We start from the raw sequence: 26,576 nt of genomic DNA, 5'->3' as shown, positions 1-26,576 counted from the left end.
ATGACTACCTCATCTCTGTACCCCACACATACAATTATCTGTAAGGTCCCTCAGTCGAGCAGTGAATTTCAAACACAGATTCAACCTCAAAGACCAGGGAGGTTTTCCAATGCCTCGCAAAGAAGGGCACATATTGGAAAATGGGTCAAAATAAAAAAAAGCTGACATTGAATATCCCTTTGAGCACAGTGAAGTTAGTCATTTCACCATGAGGCCAATGTTGACTTTAAAACAGTTACAGAGTTTAATGGCTGTGATAGGAGAAAACTGAGGATGGATCAACAACATTGTAGTTACTCCACAGTACTAACCTAAATGACAGAGTGAAAAGAAGGAAGCCTGTACAGAATACAAATATTCCAAAACATGCATCCTGTTTGCAACAAGGCACTAAAGTAATACTGCAAAAAATGTAGCAAAGCAATTAACTTTTCGTCCTGAATACATAGTCCAAAAATGGATGTAGCAACTGAAGATTGCCCTTTTAAGGTTTCAATATTAAACTGAGCCAATCAAAACCATTTTGTTATTTTGTAAATACTCCATCATCAAAACAATAAAATAAAATAAATGTAGCCCTTATTTTACCAGGTAAGTTGACTGAGAACACATTCTCATTTACAGCAATGACCTGGGGAATAGTTACAGGGGTTGAATGAGCCAATTGGAAGCTGGGGATGATTAGGTGGCCATGATGGTATGAGGGCCAGATTGGGAATTTAGCCAGGACACCGGGGTTAACACCCCTACAATGAGTGCCATGGGATCTTTGGGCGGCGCACAATTGGCCCAGCATCGTCCAGGGTAGGGGAGGGAATGGCCGGCAGGGATGTAGCTCAGTTGATAGAGCATGGCGTTTGCAACGCCAGGGTTGTGGGTTTGATTCCCACGGGGGGCCAGTATAAAAATAAAATAAAAAATGTATTCACTAACTGTAAGTCGCTCTGGATAAGAGCGTCTGCTAAATGACGTAAATGTAAATGTAAATCTTTAGTGACCACAGAGAGTCAGGACACACGTTTAACATCCCATCCAAAAGACGGCACCCTACACAGGGCAATGTCCCCAATCACAGCCCTGGGGCATTTTTTTAGACCAGAGGGAAGAGTGCCCCCTACTGGCCCTCCAACACCACTTCCAGCAACATCTGGTCTCCCATCCAGGACCAACCCTGCTTAGCTTCAGAGGCAAGCCAGCAGTGAGATGCAGGGTGGTATGCTGCTGGGACCTAAGACTTTGACACCAAATGCGCTATATAGACTATTTCTGCCACACAGGAAGTTAGTATAAAGCTGCAGTACAATACTGTATGCTGTGAAATATGTTTCTCCTTTCATCTTATCTGAGTAGTTTCTACTGTGCTGTGCCCTCATGCCTATGAAGCTGCTGCTCACTGCTAGTGTATCGCATGCAAACCACCACCCAACCACTCTCTAGGCTACGTGGTCGGCCACACAGATTTGTGTACAGGAACTGAGGCACGGCAGGAGGAGACTGAGGCACGGCAGGAGGAGACTGAGGCACGGCAGGAGGAGACTTGTTGGGATGCATTATTTAGTCATCACACACACGCGTTCTTGACTTCCAATTCTCAGGCGATATTTAACCGTAATTATAGGTGCTAAAGTGCTGAGGTAAAATGTATAATGTTAAGGTTAATAATTTTTAAGACACAAACTAAATAATTGGATTTGAAAAGCAAAGTAGTCTGATGAAACCTATAGGCCTAATGCGGAAACATATTGTTTTTTTTTATAATAAAGAAGTATTTGTCGCCAAGAGTGATTGAAAATATCATATAAGAAATGACCGACATTAACCCGTGTTTATGTTGCTTTCAGTTCTTCCTAACATGCCTCCATGATAAGTGAAACTGAAATGTGGAGCTAGATAGTTAGAAAGCAGTGGGACATTCCAGAAGATGGTTGGTCAGATAGTGTACCCACACTAAATACTTGAAGTGGGTTTGGTCTCTATGGCTTCCAGACAGTCCTAGCATACCCTTCTAGAATGCTCATACCAGCAGAACAGACAAGAGTAATCCTGCAGCAACCAGAAATGTGAATTATTGTGTGGATTATAATTAATGAACATTTTTGTAATGGTTGATACATTTTTTTGTTAGGGCAAATAAATCTGAAGTTTTAAAGTAGAAATGATCAACTTTAGAAGCCTTTTTAAACCTTGAATACACTACACGTTTGCATTTCCTGCTATGCGGGACGTTTTCTGCAACAACAGGGTGATCAAATTAAGATCGTACATTTGTAGATGTGGAGCATTCATTCTAGACATTAGTCTTTCTAGAGAGCCTGGCTAAAGTCTGTCATACACCCCCCCCCACTCCTCCCTCCCCTCCCTCCCCTCCCCCCCCCCCCCACTCCTCCCTCCCCTCTCCCCTCTGTAGAACTGGTGGCGGCCCTGGACACCCAGAAGATAGGGGTGGTGTCATGCGGCCAGGCCCACTCCATGGCGCTGAATGAGCAGGGCCAGGTGTTTGCCTGGGGGGCCGGTGGAGTGGGCCAGCTGGGTCTGGGGACAGCTGAGGAGACCGTCCCAATCCCCAGGTGACCCAGCATGCTAGAACATACATACATTATTGAAGCTTTGCTGAGGAATAGCCTACTGGAAGAGGTACATGAAAACCAATGGAATTGTGAGAACTGCATGTGATGGCTAAATGTTGGGAGCATAGTGTTTCTAAAACCAGAGGCGCAACATACTGTAGCGAGAATTCCGGGAACGCTTGCGAAACAGACCAAACAGACCAGGCCGGGGTTTGAGAAGTCAATGAGAGAAGTGAAACATTCTTCCTTGGTTGTTAATTTTCTCTAAATCTAAAGGCACAACTGAGATTCGAGCCAATGTCTTAAGTAGTTGAACATGTTATTACTCCAACCTCGTGAAAGTGACAAACTGAAACAACTTTATATAGAAGGAGTGCCTTTGATTTGTCGGCCTGCACATGCACAGTTCGGCGCGAGACGACAGTTAGACCCGATGACAGGTTTCTGCGCATGGCTTAGCTAGTCAACGTCAACATGACATCACCTTCAAGTGTGATCGAGGATTTCTATTGGAGAAGCAGTTTATTCCTATCTTCATACTGTACTGTCTTTGCTGGGAGGGTTACAAAGGCTACAACACGTACAGTGTTCTGGATGTTGATTATACAGGGATAGTAAAGCTAACTGTACATTGAATGTACTTGGTTAAAATCTGCCGAATACGGCACAGTTGTTCAGCACTGCCATTGTTCAGGCATTGGCCTCACAACTCAATGCATCTTCTGTATTTCTCAGGTTGATCAAGAAGCTGTGCGAGCATCGCATCTCTCAAATCATGTGTGGCAACCAGCACTGCATCGCACTCTCTAAAGGTGAGAATGAAGCCAACAGCAACACCTCTCTCTATCACACACTACCACTGATACTGTAGTGATACACGCCAAAGTTACTAGCTTAGCGGCTAATGCTAGGTTGATGCCAGGCTAATGCTAGGCTAATGATAGGTTAATGCCAGGCTAATGCTAGGCTAACCCCCTCCTATTTTCTCTCCCAGACGGTCAGCTGTTCACGTGGGGCCAGAACTCGAGCGGTCAGCTGGGTTTGGGGAAGGGCGAGCCGAGCACCTTGTCTCCCCAGCCCCTCAAGTCTCTGTCAGGGATCCCCCTGGCTCAGATCACCGCTGGGGGAGACCACAGCTTCGCCTTGTCCCTCTCTGGAGCCGTGTTCGGCTGGGGCAAGAACAGCGCCGGACAGCTGGGGCTAAATGACAAACAGGGTAGGCTAACTAACATATACGTCGACGAGACAAGTAATGCACCCTAATAGACTGATGAAGCCTGTTGGACTACAGACCCATAGCTATATAGGTCCAAATGCGCAATCGTTTCACCGATATGTGATTGAATGAATGATGGCTTGTAAGCAGTTCATAAGCAGACCTTCATATAAAGCAATGTGAAGTTCTGAAGGTAACACAGAATATGCGTGTGTGTTATTTTCATTCTACAGACCGGTCTGTCCCTTGCCACATCAAGTTCCTCAGATCCCAAAAAGTGGTTTACATCAGCTGTGGAGACGAGCATACAGCTGCCCTCACCAAGGTGAGGAACACAACTGTCCTCCTGCGTATGTCTGTCTGCTACGTCTTTATAACCATGTAATAAAGCTCTCATGTAGCCTTCAGATGATGGTGGGTCTGGAGAAAGCACAGTACTGGATAAGTACCTGCTGTCTCTTAAAACCCTTAATCCATGAACGTGTTCATGCCTTTGCAGAATTCTCATGTTTGTTTTTGGAGGGTGAGGAATATGCATGTGGAATTGTGTTGAGCTATGACAGACTGTCCTTTAGCATTCCTTCTCACATCCTTTATTGTAATTGAAGCCTCTCTCTGTGTTTGATTGACAGGATGGGGGTTTGTTTACTTTTGGGGATGACTTTCTAGTAAAATGTAATTGTATTGTTGTGTGTGATTGACAGGATGGGGGTTTGTTTACGTTTGGGGACGGCTCGCGTGGTCAACTGGGTCACGACTCCACCAACAACGAGCCTCTACCCAGACAGGTGCAGGAGCTGATGGGCAGCGAGGTGTCCCAGATTGCCTGTGGCAGGTACTGCACAACGTAGCCTGGTCAGCCTAGCAAAGCATAGCATAGCATAGCATAGCAAAGCAAAACAAAGCATAGCAAAGCATAGCCTAGCATAGCCTAGCATAACAGTACAATAGAGTACAGTACAGGTTTACATCAGTTGTGTTATGACCACTTGCCTTCTCTGTCCTAGATTCCTCATACTCTCTCTTTCTATCCTCTCCGTCTCGGTTTCAGACACCACACCCTGGCGTTTGTGCCTTCCTCCGGTCTCGTGTACGCTTTCGGTTGTAACACAAACGGTCAGCTGGGCACCGGGACACGAGGTGACATCAAAAGCCCACTTCCTGTCAAAAGCAGCCTCACAGGAAGTCTCACCGGAAGTCCTCGTCATATGTCAGGTAACTGGATGACTCAGGACATCCATACCTCTCAAGTCAGTTATTGAGAAGCCAGCCACGAGATATGATCCTAAACTTCACATACTCTGTCTATTAAACCCATGGAGATGTGTTATAACTATGTCAAATGGTTCATACTAAAAGTGACTATCATTGTTTTTAAAGATTTTAAGACACTAGTACTGTAGTACTCGTTAGCCATGTTGTTATCCGGAAACTAAACGTTATGAGCCGAACTCAAGAGAGTGGGAGGAAGAGCGTGCAGGGAAACGAAGCAAGGCAGAATCAGGAAGCTGTTGCTTGAGGATAATGTGCGCCTGTTGTAGGAGCAAGTCAGAATAGATAACAAAACACATACTAGGACGTTAAAAGGAACAGACACACGAGTGCAAGGACTTGTTCAGATACATCCACAGCTTATTCAGTGAGTCGTATAATGTACTGTATATACACCTATGACTGTTTAAATACATGATGAAGAGACATTGAGGGAGAAAGATCACTAGATTAGAAAGGAAAGTTCATATTAACCATGCATATTCAAAGTCTATGAATGGGGTGAATTCAATGTTCAAAGAATGAAATAATATCCTCATGTGGTAAAATATTTGACATTATTTCAGCCACACAGATGTTTCTTGAGGGAACTGTATTAGGTTGTGAGTGAATTAGAGGTCTATGAAACATGATTCTCAAGAGTATTTAACACTGATTGATGGTCTTTGAGGAGGGTTGCTTAGCTTGTATTGCTTTCCCTCCATCTAGTGGACTAAATGGACACTTGGGGAGCTTCTAAATGTAGGTGTAGGGCAGTGCTTCCCAAACTCGGCCCTGGGGACCCCAAGTTGTTTTTTCTTCTTCTTCCTAGCACTACACAGCTGATTTCAAATAATCAACTCGTCATCAAGCTTTGGTTATTTAAATTAGCTGTGTAGTGCTTGGACAAAAAAACAAAACGTGCACCCCTTGGAGTTTGGGAAATGCTGGGGTAGGGTGAAGATGCCCCTAGACACAGATCTTGGGTTAGTTTAGCATTTTCTCCTCTAATAGTTAAGGTTAAAATTGGGGGAGGGTAAGCTGATCCTAGATCTGTACATTGGGGAAACTTCACTCTGGAGCTATTTTGTATAAGCACAAACTGTTCCCTTAAGCCACCATAATGCTGTTGAGCTAGCTGATCAACTCTACCCTCTCCTTTCCTCTTTCTAGGGCCAGATCATTATGCCATTACCAAAATCAACTGTGGAGGGGACCATAACTTCCTATTGTACTCAGATGAAAAGGTAAAGGACTTCACAGAATCGTTTCTCAGCTTTTGGTCATTAACTGATGTAATAGTACTCTAGGAATGCTCTAGGATCAGTTTAGCCTTTTAGATCATTATGAGGAAGATCACGTGCACAGGGAGGCCCTGATCCTAGATCAGCACTCCTTCTCTGACGGGCTTTATAAATACGGGCCCAGACATTGAATTGAGAGACATTGAATTGTCTCTTTCAGGGATGGGAAGAATATGCTTTAGACCAGGGTTCTCCAACTCTGTTCCTGGAGAGATACCCTCCTGTAGGTTTTCGATCCAAGCCCAGTTGTAACTGACCTGGTTCAGCTTGTCAACCAGCTAATTATTAGAATCAGGTGCACTAGATTAGGTTTTTAGCAAAAACATACAGGACGGTAACTCTCCAGGAACAGGGTTAGAGAGCTCTGCTATAGACATAGTATTGAAGAAGGATGCCAATGTGTTTTCATTAAGTGAGTCAGTTCTTGTTTTCTGCCACTAGGTGAAGCTGTTGCTCCAGTTATTGACTAGCTGTAATGTCTGTACGGTCTCTAGATTTAGATTTTAGTCATTTAGCAGACGCTCTTATCCAGAGCGACTTACAGTTAGTGAGTGCATACATTTATCATATTGGCCCCCCGTGGGAAGCGAACCCACAACCCTGGCGTTGCAAGCACCATGCTCTACCAACTGAGCTACAGGAGGCCTAAACGATCCTCTACTCTGGACAGATCGATCTAAGACCAAGGCTGTGTCCCAATTATTTGTTATTCCTCCCAAAATGTGCACTTGTTCACTTCCCTTCACTGATTTGAAAGAAAAAGACTGGTATAATAAAAATGGCGGAAACTCCCTCTAGCCGATGCCTCCACCAATCCAATGCTTTTATATTTGTGGGAGGTAGTGAATGAGTGAACACTTCAGGAGAAAGGAGATATTATTGGGACGCACCCCAAGTAGGCTAAAACTGTCTACAACGGATATCCTCCTGTTGATTGCCAGGAATGTAACTTGATAACACCAACACACAGATAGATACTATCCCTACAATGTACTTCGACCTCTCAGAGTATTTATTTTATCTGCAAGTAGGAAAGGGAATGAACCCAAACACACGTCTCTGGACAGCCTTGTAATGTCTACAGTGGAAGCGCTATCGAGAATAACGTTGCTAAATGTAGCCAGCTAGCTGTTGTGCTACGTTACCTTGACTCCCTCCTGACCCCGTTCTCTTCTCTCTACAGAGTTCCACCGTTCCTGAAGACTTCAGAGTCACTAACATCAGTAAAAGCATCTCTTTGATAAATTATGACAGTTTGAATACGTGGAGGATGAAACTCCTAGACAACACAGATTCCACTATCACCAAGTAAGTCAGTGATATGAGTTATTTGGGGATTTGATTAGATTTGTCTTGAAAATATGTTTTTGTGAACGATTGTGTACCGTTTCCTATGCAGAGAATGACATTGCTATTAGCAGACGACGATGATCCTGTGGTGACCCTTTTTGGCTACAGCAGCTGTAAGCTCTATGCCACTCTGAAGACTGGTATAAGTTTGATCTTGTTTCAATTGATTGATATAATTTCCTGCATGTACGTCTTGGTCTCCCTCTGCTTTTAGTGACATCATTATCCTGCTGTCTTCCACCGCCTGTTGGAACGCCAGCTTCCTGGATGAGAGGTGAGCATTGATTGGACTACTCGTCTACTCGGTTGCATCTCAATTTGGCGTAGTGGCTTCCTTTCCTTGTGTCCTCTCCCCCATACTGATCTCGCATGGCTTAATAGGTGATATTAAAGGTGTTGAAAGCCTATCCAGTTCTTTCACCAGGAAAGGAAGCCATGAGTATTGAGTCACACCCTGTATCTCTCTTATGTCTTGTGGGAAAAGGCTGAGCGTTCACAGAGGACAAAATCATGTCCTTGCTATCCTTGTCCGACCGACACTCATTCCCATCATGTGCCTACAATAAAAAACTGCTGACCTTAGGGGAAGTCTCCAGTGAAATACTCCTATCTATACACACTGTACGGACACACTGAGATTCCATTAGAGATCCTTGCGGAGATAAAGCTCAGATGGCGTGTATGAGTGAGGGGTGGCCATTTTGTGCTGATTCACCGCCAGATGCCTATCACTTCATGGGAATGACCCTAGTTCAGAGCCCATCAGCGTAATGGTGTCCTCTACACTAGAGAAGACCAATAAGCACCTTATGTCCTGCCCTCTCTGCTAAAACAGCCTGGCCTAAAACCTACTGGATTTAACGGTTATATAAAACACTGGCAGGTGAAGCCATTAACTCAAACTAAGAGGCAAAAAGCCAAAACAGTAGCATTATTATTATTATATATATATATATATATATATATATATATATACACACACACACACACAGTGGGGCAAAAAAGTATTTAGTCAGCCACCAATTGTGCAAGTTCTCCCACTTAAAAAGATGAGAGAGGCCTGTCATTTTCATCATAGGTACACGTCAACTATGACAGACAAAATGAGGAAAAAAAATCCAGAAAATCACATTGTAGGATTTTTTATGAATTTATTTGCAGATTATGGTGGAAAATAAGTATTTGGTCAATAACAAAAATTTCTCAATACTTTGTTATATACCCTTTGATGGCAATGATACAGGTCAAACGTTTTCTGTAAGTCTTCACAAGGTTTTCACACACTGTTGCTGGTATTTTGGGCCATTCCTCCATGCAGATCTCCTCTAGAGCAATGATGTTTTGGGGCTGTCGCTGGGCAACACGGACTTTCAACTCCCTCCAAAGATGTTCTATGGGGTTGAGATCTGGAGACTGGCTAGGCCACTCCAGGACCTTGAAATGCTTCTTACGAAGCCACTCCTTTGTTGCCCGGGCGGTGTGTTTGGGATCATTGTCATGCTGAAAGACCCAGCCACGTTTCATCTTCAATGCCCTTGCTGATGGAATGAGGTTTTCACTCAAATTCTCACGATACATGGCCCCATTCTTTCTTTCCTTTACACGGATCAGTCGTCCTGGTCCCCTTGCAGAAAAACAGCCCCAAAGCATGATGTTTCCACCCCCATGCTTCACAGTAGGTATGGTGTTCTTTGGATGCAACTCAGCATTCTTTGTCCTCCAAACACGACGAGTTGAGTTTTTACCAAAAAGTTCTATTTTGGTTTCATCTGACTATATGACATTCTCCCAATCCTCTTCTGGATCATCCAAATGCACTCTAGCAAACTTCAGACGGGCCTGGACATGTACTGGCTTAAGCAGGGGGACACGTCTCGCACTGCAGGATTTGAGTCCCTGGCGGCGTAGTGTGTTACTGATGGTAGGCTTTGTTACTTTGGTCCCAGCTCTCTGCAGGTCATTCACTAGGTCCACCCGTGTGGTTCTGGGATTTTTGCTCACCGTTCTTGTGATCATTTTGACCCCACGGGGTGAGATCTTGCGTGGAGCCCCAGATCGAGGGAGATTATCAGTGGTCTTGTATGTCTTCCATTTCCTAATAATTGCTCCCAGAGTTGATTTCTTCAAACCAAGCTGCTTACCTATTGCAGATTCAGACTTCCCAGCCTGGTGCAGGTCTACAATTTTGTTTCTGGTGTCCTTTGACAGCTCTTTGGTCTTGGTCATAGTAGAGTTTGGAGTGTGACTGTTTGAGGTTGTGGACAGGTGTCTTTTATACTGATAACAAGTTCAAACAGGTGCCATTAATACAGGTAACGAGTGGAGGACAGAGGAGCCTCTTAAAGAAGAAGTTACAGGTCTGTGAGAGCCAGAAATCTTGCTTGTTTGTAGGTGACCAAATACTTATTTTCCACCATAATTTGCAAATAAATTCATTAAAAATCCTACAATGTGATTTTCTGGATTTTTTTTCCTCAATTTGTCTGTCATTGTTGACGTGTACCTATGATGAAAATTACAGGCCTCTCTCATCTTTTTAAGTGGGAGAACTTGCACAATTGGTGGCTGACTAAATACTTTTTTGCCCCACTGTATATATATATATATATGCGCTCTGTGTTGGTGTATGTTCCCAATCTCACATCTGTTATTGTTTGTGGTGGCATGGAGGTGGAGGTCACCCATTTGTGATGGCATCATGTGGGCCGCCCAAGAACGGGTGCACGGTGTTCCTAAAACTAATTGGCTAAATTTGGGCCCATAGAGTATGAAACGCACACACACAGCGTGCCACCAAGCTTCCTGATTCCGGTGGGTACAGAAGCACTGTTCCCTAGCTAGCATAACGCCTCTCTACTTGTTAGCGCTTATCGTTCCCGGTCGGCGCCTCTGTTTACCAAACAGTCACACGGCGCCAAATCTGGTTTATTATGGCTGAATTATAAGCCTTTCTATCAATATCTGGAGGTTGTCCTGTAAATAGTCGCTGTCCTTCATGCCTTTTGAATGTTCTGGGCTTTGTGGTGTTTCTCTCCCACACACACACACAAACACCACCCCCGGCAGAGGTCACAGGATAAAGCAGTGAATCTGGTTTGGAATGGGCTGAAATACCTGGATGCTCTGACTAGACTTAATATATGATCCCTGTTCATCTCTAGGGTTGTGTATGTGTGTGTTTTGGCTTTGGAGAGTGTGTGTGTGTTTCTGTTTTAGGTTTTAGAGGTACTATACCCTGCAGTGAGCTCACACAACAGTTGAACTGCCACGTGCCCGGTTAGAATAGAAACTAGAAACTCTATCTAACCCATAGGAACATGTTGTGTGTTCTATTCATCAATGGTTCTACACAAATACATGGATTTAGTCCAGCCATTTATTTATATCTCTGCTGATGAGTTTTAAAGGGATGGTCTTGTATATTGAGCGGAACTTCCCTTTAAAGCACCACAGTTAAAACCGATGAAAAGTCTGGGTAGTTTATCATATGGGTATTTCTGTTTGGTCATTTTTGGGGGGGTTTGGTCTTAAAGGCTCTTTTGTTCTTTGTTTGTTCCCCCAGTGATGACAGCCATTTTAAGACCAACCCTAAAGTCCCTGGTATCGATCTCAACTCGGTCCGCCTGCTGTTTGAGACACTCAGTAAACCGCCCTTCGCCAGACTCCTGGAGCAGGTAACGTCTCGACTCTCGTGTACCATGTCTTATCGCAATACCTGAAAGCAGTACCCTCCCTGTGCTCAAAAACCTGGGTGTGCATAGTTAAAGTGGCCTCCTCTTTCCATCATCTGCACTGTTATGAAAACACAGGATAAGTGAAAGCAAAATGAACAATGCCCACTGGGTTTTAGGTCTCTAGTTCTTTATGGACGATGCCCACTGGGTTTCAGGTCTCTAGTTCTTTATGGACGATGCCCACTGGGTCTCAGGTCTCTAGTTCTTTATGGACGATGCCCACTGGGTCTCAGGTCTCTAGTTCTTTATGGACGATGCCCACTGGGTTTCAGGTCTCTAGTTCTTTATGGACGATGCCCACTGGGTCTCAGGTCTCTAGTTCTTTATGGACGATGCCCACTGGGTCTCAGGTCTCTAGTTATTTATGGACGATGCCCACTGGGTCTCAGGTCTCTAGTTCTTTATGGACGATGCCCACTGGGTCTCAGGTCTCTAGTTCTTTATGGACGATGCCCACTGGGTCTCAGGTCTCTAGTACTTTATGGACGATGCCCACTGGGTTTCAGGTCTTTAGTTTTTTCACAAAGGAGCAGGTAAAGGAAAGGAGATGAGAAGACACTTTAGATACTGAAGGTGCACTATGCGGAAATCGCTCCGCCATTTCCTGGTTGCTAAAATTCTAATTGTTCGCCTGATTTCAGTTTTATGTGACAAAACAAGTATAATATAGGTCATCATTGTACCATCTAAACCGCTGTGAAATATATTTTCAGCTTTTTGAAGCAGGTTTACTAAACCGAAAGTAAAAGACGCAAAAACTAAACTTAAGAACGGGAAGCATAGAAATAGTGCACATAGCTCTACCACTTCTTAGACTTGCTTTCAATGATAATGACAGGTCTATAACTCACATTTATATGTGAATTTGGTTGGGTCGCCCAAAAAGTTACATATTACAGCTTTAAAACTGGAATCCGCAGTAGGGGAAAATGGCGCCACTGGCCGCTCCACCACCGTTGTTTTTGTTGCCGAGCTGAGGAGCGTCGTGCAGCATGGTAAAAAAAGCAGTACATATTGTGCTCTTCTATCGCTTGTGCAGTGATGTTCAATGGGAAAAAACTGTGTTTGTTGTTTGCAGTAACTTCTTTGTTGTAATATTGCAAACGGACGTGGCTGTTTCACCATTAAATATTCTAGCTTTAATTGAGTTTTGACTGTTAAGCTACTCTGTTCTATCCATTTACTTTGTTCTAACCGTATTATGGCTGAGGCCCGTAGATTTGAACTGAGATAATAATGGCATTTACAAATCCCCTTTACAGGGTCGTTGTCATTGTCATGGCAACCCTATCATACAGAGTCGTGGGTTATGTTTTGACTCAAATGCAATATTTTAATCCAAGGACACAAAGCCATGTCTGTCTGGTTTTGGAACAGCCTTTGACCCATACACTCTTAAAAAACAGGGTTCAAAAAAGGGTTATTCGGCTGTCCTATAGGAGAACCCTTTTTGGATCCAGGTAGAACCCCTTTTGGTTCCATGTAGAACCCTTTCTACAGATGGTTCTACATGGAACCAAAAAGGGTTCTTCAAAGGGTTATCCTATGGGGACAGCCGAAGAACCCTTTAAGGTTCTAGATGGCACCTTTTTTTCTAAGAGTGTGCTGTACTGTCTGTTAGACCTAGCCAGCAGCACTTTGGACTGAGCTAAGTAGTAGAGTAAAATAGGGGTGTTTTGGGTACATCGCCCCCTACATTTTGTATTGATGGCTGGAGAGTATCATAGGCCACGGCATTGAATTCCCATGCCACATATTAACTATGTCCCCTGTTGACTTCTGAAATGGTACAGCACACAGTACACATAATCTTAGTAAGATCAACACATACTCTGCTGGGTTTGGATGGTTTCAAGCAGAATGCCTACTGGACTGAGTCATGAGGTTCAGAGCTAGCTAGCCCGCTAATAATATGTTAGGGATTTTGGGGCGTCTCAACCTAACTTGATTTATTGCGTTCTATAACGACCAGGCAGCATTAGCAACCAGCCAACCACAGGAGGCCTCTCCCAAAACATTTTCCTGTGATGTTTTTGTCCTGTGCGCAAGTCCAGCTAATCATTTAGATTTTGCAAAAAGCTATTCTTGTTCCGACTAACATTTTTTTTTTATACTGTAGCGTTTTTGTACACTAGTGCAGTTTAAAATATATTTCTTAATCAATATAAAGTATCTCCCAATACTTTGCCATCGGTCAGTTATAGTTTAAATGAAAAAACTTCAGGTACCCTACTTAACTCATATCATAATATACTAATTTTGTTGCATCTCCATTAGCAAATGAAAATAACAAGCATTGTGATGTACAGTTAACCGGTTGTACAGACAGCTGTTAGGTGATATTTTGATGGATGATTTTTAAAGTGATGTATCCATCTCTCCCTCCATCCATATGTCTCTGTCCTGCCAGGCCACTAAGAGTTTTGAGAGCCTGCTGATCCCCCAGCTGCCCTGCTCCCCCCCTGACGTTGAGGCCATGAGGATCTACCTGATCCTGTCGGAGTGTCCCGCCCTGCACGACTCCAAGAACTACATCACCCTCACCATCCCCCTAGCCATGGCCATACTCCGCCTGGATGCCAACCCCAGCAAAGTGCTCGGTAGGGGGGGAACATAGTTGCATTGCATGCACAATCACATGTTAATGTACTATGTACATTGCATACACACAGACACGCATGCATTCGCACGCACACACATCAACGGGGCTGTAGTGGAGCAGGTAGAGAGCTTCAAGTACCTTGGTGTCCACATCACTAAGGATCTATCATGGTCCACACACACCAACACAGTCGTGAAGAGGGCACGACAACACCTCTTCCCCATCAGGAGGCTGAAAGATTTGGCATGGGCCCTCAGATGCTCAAAAAGTTCTACAGCTGCACCATTGAGAGCATCTTGACTGGTTGCATCACCGCCTGGTATGGCAACTGCTTGGCATCCGGCCGCAAGGCGCTACAGAGGGTAGTGCCCTGTACATCACTGGGGCCGAGCTCCCTGCCATCCAGGACCTCTATACCAGGCGGTGTCAGAGGAAGGCCGTAAAAGTGGTCAAAGACTCCAGCCACCCAAGTCATAGACTGTTCTCTCTGCTACCGCACGGCATGCGGTACCGATGCACCAAGTCTGGAACCAACAGGAAACTGAACAGCTTCTATCCCCAAGCCATAAGACTGCTAAATAGTTAACAAAATAGCTACCCGGAATATCTGCATTGACCCTCCTTTGCACAAACTCTTTTGACTCATCACATACGCTGCTGCTACTGTTTATTATCTATCCTGTGGCCTAGTTACTTTATCCCTACCTATATTTACATTTTAAATTTTAGTCATTTAGCAGACGCTCTTATCCAGAGCAACTTACAGTTAGTGAGTGCATACATTTTTCATACTGGCCCCCCGTGGGAAACGAACCCACAACCCTGGCGTTGCAAACGCTCTACCGACTGAGCTACACAGGGCTATATGTACATATCAATTACCTCGTACCCCTGCACATGGACTCGGTACTGGTACTCCGTGTATATAGCCAAGTTATCGTTACTCATTGTGTATTTATTCCTCGTGTTATTATTTTAATATTATTTTTCTCTCTGCATTGTTGGGAAGGGCCCGTAAGTAAGCATTTCACTGTTAGTCCACACCTGTTGTTTACGAAGCATGTGACAAATAACATTTGATTTGATTTGACACGAACATATGCAGGCACACGGGCGCACAGACAAATACCCTCATGCACACAAATGTGCTGAACAAAGTGTTTGGTGCTGTTTACCCTGTACACCTCAGTCTACCACAAATACTCTTTCTCCGTACTGCACAGTCAATCCCAGGAAAACATAATGGTATACACTTCATGTGTAGAGTGCATCACATGGCACTTCTGCCATACTTTTAACTATGCAATGTCACTGCAGGTTGCCTTTAAAAGCTGCTGGAATGTGATGCGTTGTCTTGTTTTCTGTATCCCTGTAGATAACTAATGTTGTGTTATATTCTGTATCCCTGTAGATAACTAATGTTGTGTTGTATTCTGTATCCCCGTAGATAACTAATGTTGTGTTATATTCTGGATCCCTGTAGATAACTAATGTTGTGTTATATTCTGTATCCCCGTAGATAACTGGTGGTGCCTGGTGGACGGCAGTGTGTTCTCCAGGCTGGTGGACATGTATAAGAGCATCGTGGTGTTCCTGTTAACCGGAGGAAAGGCCCTGCTCGTCCCTGTCTTCCTAGAAAGCTACACCAGTGCCACGCTAAAGCTTCTAGAGAAACTTCATAAGGTAACGTTTCCTGCTAATGCTCATGGGGACACTTCATTAGGTAAAGCTTTACATGAAAGTTTCTCTAGATACTTCACAAGTTAAAGTTTTATACTAAAGCTTGTGGAGAAACTATGATTTGCGAATAGGATACTTTTTTAAGAGGCTATGAACACATAAAGTGGTCCTTTTTAAAGCATGTCGGTGATGCAAAAAACAAGTTCCCCCATTTACAGAATTGTGGGAAAATATCAAGAATATGTAGCATGCGCAGCGGTCTAAGGCACTGATCAGTGCTAGAGGTGTCACTACAGATCCAGGTTCGATCTCGGGCTGTGTTGCAGCCGGCCGCGACCGGAGACCCATGAGGCGGCGCACAATTGGCCCAGTGTCGTCCGGGTTAGGGGAGGGTTTGGCCGGCTGGGATGTCCTTGTCCCATTGCGCTCTAGCGACTCCTTGTGGCGGCCGGGCGCAGCTGTACGGTGTTTCCTCCGACACATTGGTGCGGCTGGCTTCCGGGTTAAGTAAGCAGTGTGTCAAGAAGCAGTGCGGCTTGGTGGGGTCGTGTTTCAGAGGACGCATGGCTCTCGACCTTCGCCTCTCCCGAGTCCGTACGGGAGTTGCAGCGATGGGACAAGACTGTAACTACCAATTGGATATCACGAAATTGGGGAGAAAAAGGGGTAAAAAGCACCACACAAATTTGTTTTACATAAAAGAATATGCAGCATATTCTTTGTATTAAATGTTTTTTGAAGAGAGAATCAAACCGCAAGAGACTTCCTGATAAACGATCACAATGATGGGTGTGTGTGTTCTGAGAAGGGTTGTTGTGCTGCTGTGTGTATCCAGGTTAACCTGAAGGCCGGGCATGTGGAGTACAACCGCTTCTATATCCCTGACATCACCACCCTGGTGGACATTCAGGAAGACTACCTCAAGTGGTTTCTGAGTAAAGCAGAGCTTGTGAGTACTGGAGCTCTCTCCGTCTCTCTCTCTCTGTCTCTCTCTCTCTCTTTTCTTGTGAAGATGTCGTCCTGCGGAATTTGGTGTGTGTGTGTGTCCAGTGATCTAATTCTCATCCTAATCCAATGGGATGCTACTCTCACAGACGAGCCCACTAGCCCCTACCCCTCATTTCCTTTCCTATGGGTGAAATACATCTTCCCCCTCACTCCCTCTTTCTCCCTGCATAGTAGAATCTGTCAAACTGTGTAGGCCCTTTCTAGGAAGAGCACAGAGACTAGTGATTTGTGTTGTCCCCACCCCCATATTTTCACCATTGTGCTTTGTAGCTCTGGCCAATGTCTCAGTAAACTGGTATAGCTAGACTGCCATGCCCCTGCCACCAGCTGTCAATCTGAAAGCACTGTTATGATCCTCTAGAACAAGGGTATTCAACTCTTACCCTATGAGGTCCGGAGCCTGCTGGTTTTCTGTTCTACCTGATAATTAATTGTACCCATCTGGTGTCCCAGGTCTAAATCAGTCCCTGATTAGAGGGGAAGAATGAAAAAACGCAGTGGAACTGGCTTCGAGGTCCAGAGTTGAGTTTCAGGGCTCTAGAATATCATTTATGGGTAAATTGGACAAAACAACTGAGTTGATGATACTATTTCCTCCTTTTGTTTTTCAGAAAATGAGAACACCAGCAGTACAGGTATACAGGCTGTTTCTAATCAAATAAGTTGAAATGCCTCGTTATCTAAATGCTAAGAAAGACATCTCTTCAAACGAGAATGTTTCTCTGTTCTTCCATTCAGAACTCAGTGACTTTATGTGCCTACCCGTTTATACTGAACGCCCAAGCCAAGACCACCATGCTGCAAACTGACGCTGAGCTACAGATGCAGGTAACAGCCAGGATTGGAAAATATATATTTACATTTGTCATTTTAGCAGACGCTCTTGTCCAGAGCGACTTACAGTAGTGAGTGCATACATTTTCATTTGTACTGGTCCCCCGTGGGATTTGATCCCACAAACCTGGCATTGCAAGTGCCATGCCCTACCAACTGAGCCACACGGGACCATTATATAAAAGTTGCCCGCTATTAACTCAAGTTTGGAACTGATTTATGTTGACATTAGCCTTGGTAAAATAACTTGTTTTTATAGACAATGTAAGAATTAACCATGTCCCTTTAAAAACAAATATTAATAATTTCAATCTCTCCTACACTGGAGGGTGGGGTGGGACATATGTTTTTATTTATTTTGTATCGATATCCCCTGTCTGTGACCTTTTCCAAGATGGCGGTGAGCGGGGCCAACCTGCATAACGTTTTCATGCTGCTGACGCTGGAACCCCTCCTGGCGCGGAACCCCTTCCTGGTGCTCCACGTACGCAGGGACCATTTAGTGAGTGACGCGCTGAGGGAGCTCACCATCTACTCCGACGTCGACCTCAAGAAGCCCCTCAAGGTCAGAGTTCAGCACCTCTCAGGGTCACAAAGGTCATGTAGTGTGTGGTAAATATACCTAGAGATCTTCTTTTTAATGAGAGATCTTTGTAATCAAAGAGAAATAAGATGACACAACCAATCATCAACAGTTTGTCAGTGGCTGCACATATCACTTGAGGATGAGAAAGTGATTGATAGAGTATTTGCGCTCAGTTTGTGCCACATTTATATTTTCCCCCCTTTTTTTCGGGGGGGGAATAGATCAGCTTTAATATTGCTGATAGATTTTGGGTTCTATCAATTAAATTGATAGTGCCACTTTAATTACAGGAACTAAGGCCCCTCTCCCCTCTCCCCTCTCCCCTCTAGGTGATCTTTGATGGGGAGGAGGCGGTCGATGCAGGGGGGGTAACCAAGGAGTTCTTCCTACTGCTGCTGAAGGAGCTGATGGACCCTGTGTATGGCATGTTCACCCAGTACACCCAGTCCAACCTGCTCTGGTTCTCTGATAAAGTGAGTCATGTACCACTCAGTGGAGGCTGCTGAGGGGACGACGGCTCATAAATGGCTGGAATGGAGTAAATGGAATGGCATCAAACACATGGAAACCATGTTTAATGTATTTGATACCATTCCACCCATTCCGCTCCAGCCATTACCACGAGCCCGTCCTCCCCAACTCCGCGTTGGGTCTTGCTTAAGAACAGCCCTTAGCCGTGGTATATTGGCCATATACCACACCCCCTCGGGCCTTATTGCTTAATTATAGTGCTGATGTTACTCATAATACTGTATCCAAAAAATAACTTTACTTAAAGGGATGTAGTAGTAAATATTTCTTGCAGGTGCGTTGGAGTATAGTACATGATTCAAGAGAAGTGTATCAAATGCCAACACTGATTCACTGACCTTGGCAACGGTTGCTAGAGGAATAAAATAAAAAAGGGAAGTGATGCAAGCAAACGTTTTTGTTTTTTTTATGTCTCCAGTTAAATCATAAAGAACACAGTCTCTTTTACAAGTAACGACCTGACCAAGATGGAGCAACAAAACACATCTAACCGTTAATGGGACACTGTGACATGTTAGAATTTGTTATTTGTAGAAAACCACTGTTACAGTCTGGTTGCATTCTTATTGGCACCCTATTCCCTATATAGTGCTCTATGCCATTTGGGACGCTGACCCTATCTATTGTATGAAGCAACACCAAGGTCATATTAGTTGTCAAGTCCCTTCTACTCATGTTCTGGAAGCCAGCCAACCGCCTCAACATGTCAGAAGGGTCAATTTCATTATCTTCTAAATCTAAACAACATTATGCATTTTCAAAGCCGAACAAGGTCACAAACAATGTTTCAAAATATTTCCAAATGCTCTGAATAGACACGGTTGGTCTTAGTTACCTGAGTGTTTAGCTGTTTACCTGTGTCTCGTAACGTCTTTTTGTCTGTATTTCAATGACCTTTGTTAACCCCGACCCAGGCTTGGCTGTGTGGCCTGGCCATTGTGCTGTAAGTTGAATACATTCTATTGTGTGAAGGGACATGCCACTAGGCCAGAAAGGTCATATTTGTTGTGGAGTAGTGTTTTGTTGAGGGGAGAAATAATTGTTATTGTATTGAATATTAACCGCTTATGTAACGAGAGCCATCCTATCGGAGCGAGTTGGCGTAGATCAGCGTTTTCTAGGAAAAGGGACACCCATGAGTGATTACTGGAAGCGAAGCGAAATCGGGAATGTTCTCTCACGTATACAAAATAGCAACCTGGGTCGTGGGAAAATTAATGAACGTCTATGAACCCTTTGACACTCGCAATTGACAGAGAGTAGTGATTGAAGGAGGAACTCAAACCGGACTGTAACAACAAAATGAAATGGAATAGGCTTAGAATAGGTTTGTAGGGTTCTTCAACCATATTTTGTTGGAAAGGCATAGTAGGTAATTGCTTATATGTAGCTTGTAGTTTAGTCAGAAACACAAATGTGTAATGATTCAACAACAGTTCTGAGTAGCCCAGTAATACATTGCTGCCATCTCCCAGTTGGTGCATGTTAATCAACTCAGTCGTTGAATAAAAACAAATGTAAATGTTGGTTTGGATTTAAAAGCAGACCTTTGGTGTTATGCCAGCCTACATTTCCATCAAAAACAAGGTGTACATTTAATAGTTGATAGTGCTTTTGTTTTTTCCTCATATAACTGTTCATCAGTATTAAAACACTTTCAGTAGGCTTCTATCATGTTGCTTTCACCTCTCCTGGATTTTCAGATCAGCGAGGAACGAGCAACAAGAAGAGGACGCCACTTAAGACTATTGCTATGCACCCAACAAAGCATTGCCTCTACCTAACTTTCTTGTTATGTCTCTTTCTGTTTGTGCCCAGTGTTTTGTGGAGCACAACTGGTTCAACCTGATAGGGATCATCTGTGGGCTGGCCATCTATAACAGCACGGTGGTGGACCTCCACTTCCCCCTGGTCCTCTACAAGAAGCTACTGGGCGTAGCACCCACTCTGGAGGACCTCAAGGAGCTGTCGCCCACAGAGGGCAGGTAATGTGAATTCATAGCCCGGCCACGAGGCCTCTCGGCTGGGATGGACCCGCATGCTAACTCCGCCTAGCTACATCATGCTAATGGCTCTTGTTAAAAGTTCTACATGGAAAGTGAGTGTTCTTCATTCATTGAAATGACTTAGTGTTGAACACAATCTTTTTACTGCCATTAGGTATATTGATTGTCCATGCTGTTTGTGTAAATGTGTTTTCCTCTTGGGTGCGGAGAGATTTAATTCTGGTTTTATTTATACTTTAAGGACCCGAGAGAAATTCCCCCTTCCATCCTTATTTGAAATCAATGTGTTGTGTAAACTCAACAGTTCTTCAGAAGGCAATAATTGAGTGTTGGGCGGTATCCAGATTTTCATACCGTTTCTGTACCATACTGGGGTATACGGTATTACCAGCAGTGCACACTATTTCTTTCCAAACGCACAAAACAAATTTAGGCAGCAGGGATCTTGATCCAGGAGGAGACTGTTTGTCTCTGCTGTAATCGCTGTGTTAGCGATTACAGCTATGAGTCTTTCTGGGTAAGTCTAAGAGCTTTGCACACCTGGATTGTACAACATTTGCACATCATTCTTTTAAAAATTCTTCAAGCTCTGACAAGTTGGTTGTTGATCATTGCTAGACAGCCATTTAAGTCTTGCCAAAGATTTTCAAGCCGATTTAAGACAAAACTGTAACTAGGTCACTCAAGAACATTCAATGCTGTCTTGGTAAATAACTCCAGTGTATATTTGGCCTTGTGTTTTAGGTTATTGTCTGTTGGAAAGCAGACTGAACCAGGTTTTCCTCTAGGATTTTGCCTGTGCTTAGCTCTATTCCGCTTCTTTTTAGTCCTTGCCGATGACAAGCATACCCATAACATGGTGCAACCACCACCGTGCTTGAAAATATGAAGAGTGGTACTCAGTGGTGTGTTGGATTTGCCCCAAACATAACGCTTTGTATTCAGGACATGAAGTGAATTTCTTTGCCACATTTTTTGCAGTTTTACTTTAGTGCCTTATTGCAAACAGGATGAATGTTTTGTAATATTTGTATTCTTTACAGGCTTCCTTCTTTTCACGCTGTCATTTAGGTTAGTATTGTGGAGTAACTACAATGTTGTTGATCCATCCTCAGTTCTCTCCTATCACAGCCATTAAACTCTAACTGTTTTAAAGTCACCATTGGCCTCATGGTGAAATCCATGAGCGGTTTCCTTCCTCTCCGGCAACTGAGTTAGGAAGGACGCCTGTATCTTTGTAGTGACTGGGTGTATTGAAACACCATCCAAAGTGTAATTAATAACTTCACCATGCTCAAACGCCTACTTTTTTTTACCCATCTACCAACAGGTGCCCTTTGTGAGGATTTGGAAAACCTCCCTGGTGTTTATGGTTGAATCTGTGTTTGAAATTCACTGCTCGACTGAGCGACCTTACAGATAATTGTATGTGTGGGGTACAGAGATGAGGTAGTCATTCAAAAATCACGTTAAACACTATTATTGCACACAGACGGAGTGAGTCCATGCAATTTATTATGTGACTTGTCAAGCACATGTTTTACTCCTGAAACTTATTTAGGCTTGCCATAAAGGGGTTGAATACTTATTGACTCAAGACATTTCAGCTTTACATTTTTTATTAATTTGTTAACATTTCAAAAAATTCCACTTGGTCATTATGGGGTATTGTGTGTAGGCCAGTGACACAAAACCTCAATATAATCAATTTTAAATTAAGACTGCAACACAACAAAATGTGGAAAGAGTCAAAGGGTGTGAATACTTTCTGAATGCACTGTACATAACCCAGCGGTTGGCCTAGCGTCTAATTGTCTGCAGATGGCCCGGAGGCTAGCGCTGAAGCTTTTTATCCTTAGATTATCAGTCTGAGGGCTACAATTAGGGCAGTGCCTCGGCCTTTGAGCGTGTCACAGTAAAAGACAGCCTTCTCTAAGGAGTTGGCTCCCTCGGGGGTGTTGGGCCACAAAACAACCCAGCCGATGAATAGTGTCTTGTTGTTTTGTCCTGGGTTGTGCTGTGTTTTCTTGGCTTGACTTTTGGGTATACTTAAGACCGAGGCAATAGAGAGTAGATACAGCGGTGGGTTTTGAACTAAGTGGTAGTGAAGAAATGAAGAAAGAAAATTAATTAAAAACCGTTCGCATTTGATGTATTTCTTTACTCTAGTATTTCTGTGTACTCCTAATACTCTGAGTTGAAATAAGATAACTGGAAAGATGCCTTTCAAATACCTACTTCAGACTACTGTAGTTCAAAGTACTTTGTGCAGAAAAACTCAACTCCACAACCCACAAGAACACCAATCCAATACACAGCCCATACAAAGCAAGGCAGCGTACTCCCATGCTCTCTCCAACTTCAACAGAATGTGAGACAAATCCCACTTGGCTGCCCTTTGGGTCTAGAGAGAACAAGGAGTTTCCTTTCCGCTTGGCACCCTATCCCTGTTACTCCATGCATACTTCCTGTGTTGTGGTAGGATTGGCTAGCATCTCCCTAGCAAGCATAGCTTAGCGTAGTCCCCCTCCCACACTGTCCATCACTCACTGTCTGTTATTGTCTCCCAGCGTTAGCACAACCCCCATTCTCCATCACTGTTTATTATTGGCTCCCAGCGTTAACATAGCATAGCCCCCATTCTCCATCACTGTCTATTATTAGCTCCTAGCGTTAGCATAGCATAGCCCCCATTCTCCATCAGTGTCTATTATTTGCTACTAGCGTTAGCGTAGCCCCCATTCTCCATCACTGTCTATTATTAACTGCTAGCGTTAGCGCTCAAACAGGCTAGCACTACAGGAAGCCTTGTTGTTCCCTCTTCTGTTCTCTCCCTGTTAATCTCCGGTGCTTTGGGGACAACCCAGCTGGCCACCAGGCTAAGCGCTAAAATGTGCCGTTAGTGATGCCACTAAATGCTACTGAGGGCAGAGGCCCTAAAATGGTGTGTGTGTTATCCCCAGCTAGGTTATGGAGAGTCTTTAGTGATGGCTGAGGCTGCTGGGGGGGATGCCTTGTCGGTGATGAAAAGTGTGCTGGATTAGTCTTTACCTCAAGACGCAGCTGTGAGAGAGGAATTTTGATGAGGATGACATTGGGCTTCTAATTTATTTCTCTGTCTTGCGTTCCCTTTCTCTCTCTTCCTCTCTTTGTTTTCTCACAGTAGTGAGACAGAGCTTACATTCTCTACGGTCATGTGTTAGTGAATACGTCTCACTTTCTCTCTCTAGGAGTTTACAACAGCTCCTGGACCATGAGGGAGAGGACGTTGAGGAGACATTTTGTCTCAACTTTGCTGTAAGTGCCCACCTGTTGTGAATTGTACCAACTCTTAGAGATGTCTGAACCCCACACAAAAAAATTAACATAAACCCACTCCCTCCTGAAACACTACGTCATCATCCACTAAAAGATGAGTGTACAGAAAGATCTTCACAACGTTCAGATGCTGCAGTAGAAATGGATGATATCTAGTTGCCTGACTGGATGGTATCTAACCCTCCACTGTGTGTCCATCCCAGATCACCAGAGAGTACTATGGTCTGACGGAGGTTAAGGAGCTTATCCCTGGAGGAGACCGCATCACTGTGGACAACAACAACAGGTTGGGCCCCTTATATATATATACCCAACTATAACACACACACTATAACACTGACTTTAAAACAGCACTGCAACCGTAACCTTATTCCCATCTATAACAGCACAGTCCCCAGATCATGTTTTATTTCACCTTTAAGAACAATGACAACCTGTCAAACACATCAATAAACAATAAATTACACTATTATATCTACCCTACATGACCAAAAGTATGTGGACACCTGCTCGTCGAATATCTCATTCCAAAGTCATGGGCATTAATATGGAGTTGGTCCCCCTTTTGCTGCTATAACAGCCTCCACTCTTCTGGGAAGGCTTTCCACTAGACGTTGGAACATCGCTGCGGGGACTTGCTTCCATTCAGCCACAAGCATTTGTGAGGTCGGGCACTGAGGTTGGGCGATTAGTGAGGTCAGGGTGAACTTTTATTGTAAACAAGAATAGAATATGTTTCTAAACACTTCTACATGAATGTGGATGCTACCATCATTACGGATAATCCTGAATGAATCGTGAATAATGATGAGTGAGAAAGTTAGACGCACAAATAAAGATATCCTAACCTCTCACCATTACAATAACAGGGGAGGTTAGCATTTTTTGGGGGTGGGGGGGGTAGCATCCACATGAATGTAACCGCATAGTCATTATATCATTTCAAATCTAAAGTGCTGGAGTACAGAGCCAAAACAACCAAAAACAGTTCACTGTCCCAACACTTTTGGAGCTCACTGTATTTTGAGGCGGCGCATCTGTCACTGACACTGAGTTAGAGTACCGTGTGGAGGAGTCCATTGAGGTGAGAGTACGGGAGTGTGCTGGAAGCTTGTGTTGAACAGATGGGGATGTCCCCAGCTGAGATTGGGTTCAGAACAGCAGCCCACGTCTCTCCACAAATCCTCATTATACTTTGACTAGCCATTTGGCTGCGGGGCCAAATCCTCAGGGCCTCCACCCAGAAAGAGAGAGAGAGAGGAGGGAAAACAGAACCCCTTCATCCTCCAAAAACAGAGAGTCGGACTACGAAGGCCATTTTGAAGGCTGTCCGTTATGACTTGAATTGCAGGCATATCTAGAATTTTCGAGTGGCAGGTAGCCTAGTGGTTAATTAACTGAAAGGTCACTGGTTCGAATCCCTGAGGTGACAAATCTGTCTGTGCCCGTGAGCAACACACTTAACCCTAATTGCTCCTATCACTGTGGATAGAAGCATCTGCTAAAATGACTAAAATATAAATGTGTGAAAGCATAATGCCAGGGCCAGGTGTTTTTCCTACTTACAGGCTGTAATGTAATGTGTGAAATCAGACTGTAACTGCAGCCCAGAGTTTCTGGGCAGGTCACACGGTCAGGAAAAAACTGCTAAACAATAAGTTGAGTCACCTTTCCTCTTCATTACACCGAGGGAGCTTTGTTTATTGTGAGTGGAGTTGTGGAGCCCACAGATGCAATGGCTAGTTTCCCATTCCTCATTGCTGTTTGTCAGATCGAGTGTTTTATTTATGGCTGTGGGGCTCGCCAGTTAGATCTCTGGAGGGAGAGGCTGGGGAGTGTGTGTGTGACTGTGTCAGTGTGTGTATTAGCCACAAGTATGTGTTTAAGTAAGAAAGGGAGAGTAGGCCAAAGGGCAACGTTCCTATTCCCCTGCAGCCCTCCTGACGTCTCTGTAGCTGGCTGCTACAGTATCTGTCAGGAAATCAGGTGGGTGGCCAACCATGTTGCTACACAGAGTTCACACATCCTCCCTGGGCCATGCTGTGCTGAAGTGTGTGTGCAGAGCTACAGGCCTGACACACACTGCCATCACCATCTTATCCTCCTCACAGGACCCTCACACACGGACAGATTACCTATGTGCAAGGGCCCAGTTGACTCTCTATCCTTTGTGCAAGGGCCCAGTTGACTCTCTATCCTTTGCAAGGGCCCAGTTGACTCGCTCTCTATCCTTTGTGCAAGGGCCCAGTTGACTCTCTCTATCCTGTGTGCAAGGGCCCAGTTGACTCTCTTTCCCGTCATGTTCTGTGTTAAAGATGAAGTTCTTTAGCAGTTAAGTTCCTGACCAAACGAGAGAAAGGAATCGGGGGAAGTCCCATCCTTTAACTGCCATGGTTGTTTATTACTATGATTAAAGTATTAATGCGTAGAGCTCCAATGCACAGTACCCATCCACTTAAGTGACTAAATTCAAGATGGATGTCTCAGTCTCATGTCATCTGATAAAGCTTTGGATCTCAATTATAGATGTTATGGTGGTGGGTTATGTGTGGTCTATTTTAATCTGTTTTGATTGGCCGGGGCAGTGGC

At 44.1% G+C, this 26,576-nt stretch overlaps 1 protein-coding gene across 2 annotated transcripts in view; it reads left to right on the top strand.

The window, feature by feature from the left end:
* herc3 (HECT and RLD domain containing E3 ubiquitin protein ligase 3) overlaps positions 1–26,576 on the top strand; it is a 37,296-nt gene that overhangs the window by 2,992 nt on the left and 7,728 nt on the right. Inside the window, exons 3-22 of one of the 2 annotated variants that reach the window (XM_084188583.1) lie at positions 2,408–2,567; positions 3,303–3,379; positions 3,562–3,783; positions 4,017–4,108; positions 4,488–4,618; positions 4,835–4,998; positions 6,208–6,281; positions 7,522–7,646; positions 7,903–7,962; positions 11,251–11,362; positions 13,833–14,022; positions 15,544–15,707; positions 16,540–16,653; positions 17,324–17,347; positions 17,451–17,540; positions 17,941–18,111; positions 18,462–18,605; positions 20,482–20,648; positions 23,900–23,966; positions 24,191–24,273. In XM_084188583.1, coding sequence (XP_084044709.1) covers positions 2,408–2,567; positions 3,303–3,379; positions 3,562–3,783; positions 4,017–4,108; positions 4,488–4,618; positions 4,835–4,998; positions 6,208–6,281; positions 7,522–7,646; positions 7,903–7,962; positions 11,251–11,362; positions 13,833–14,022; positions 15,544–15,707; positions 16,540–16,653; positions 17,324–17,347; positions 17,451–17,540; positions 17,941–18,111; positions 18,462–18,605; positions 20,482–20,648; positions 23,900–23,966; positions 24,191–24,273 — 2,431 coding nt within the window. The remainder of the gene's footprint in view (positions 1–2,407; positions 2,568–3,302; positions 3,380–3,561; positions 3,784–4,016; positions 4,109–4,487; positions 4,619–4,834; positions 4,999–6,207; positions 6,282–7,521; positions 7,647–7,902; positions 7,963–11,250; positions 11,363–13,832; positions 14,023–15,543; positions 15,708–16,539; positions 16,654–17,323; positions 17,348–17,450; positions 17,541–17,940; positions 18,112–18,461; positions 18,606–20,481; positions 20,649–23,899; positions 23,967–24,190; positions 24,274–26,576) is intronic. The other variant, XM_084188584.1, reaches the window with a different exon arrangement.

The sequence above is a fragment of the Coregonus lavaretus genome, assembly GCF_964263955.1.
Source record: "Coregonus lavaretus genome assembly, contig: SUPER_35_unloc_1, whole genome shotgun sequence".
Lineage (NCBI taxonomy): Eukaryota > Metazoa > Chordata > Actinopteri > Salmoniformes > Salmonidae > Coregonus > Coregonus lavaretus.
This window is presented reverse-complemented; position numbering and strand designations above follow the sequence as displayed.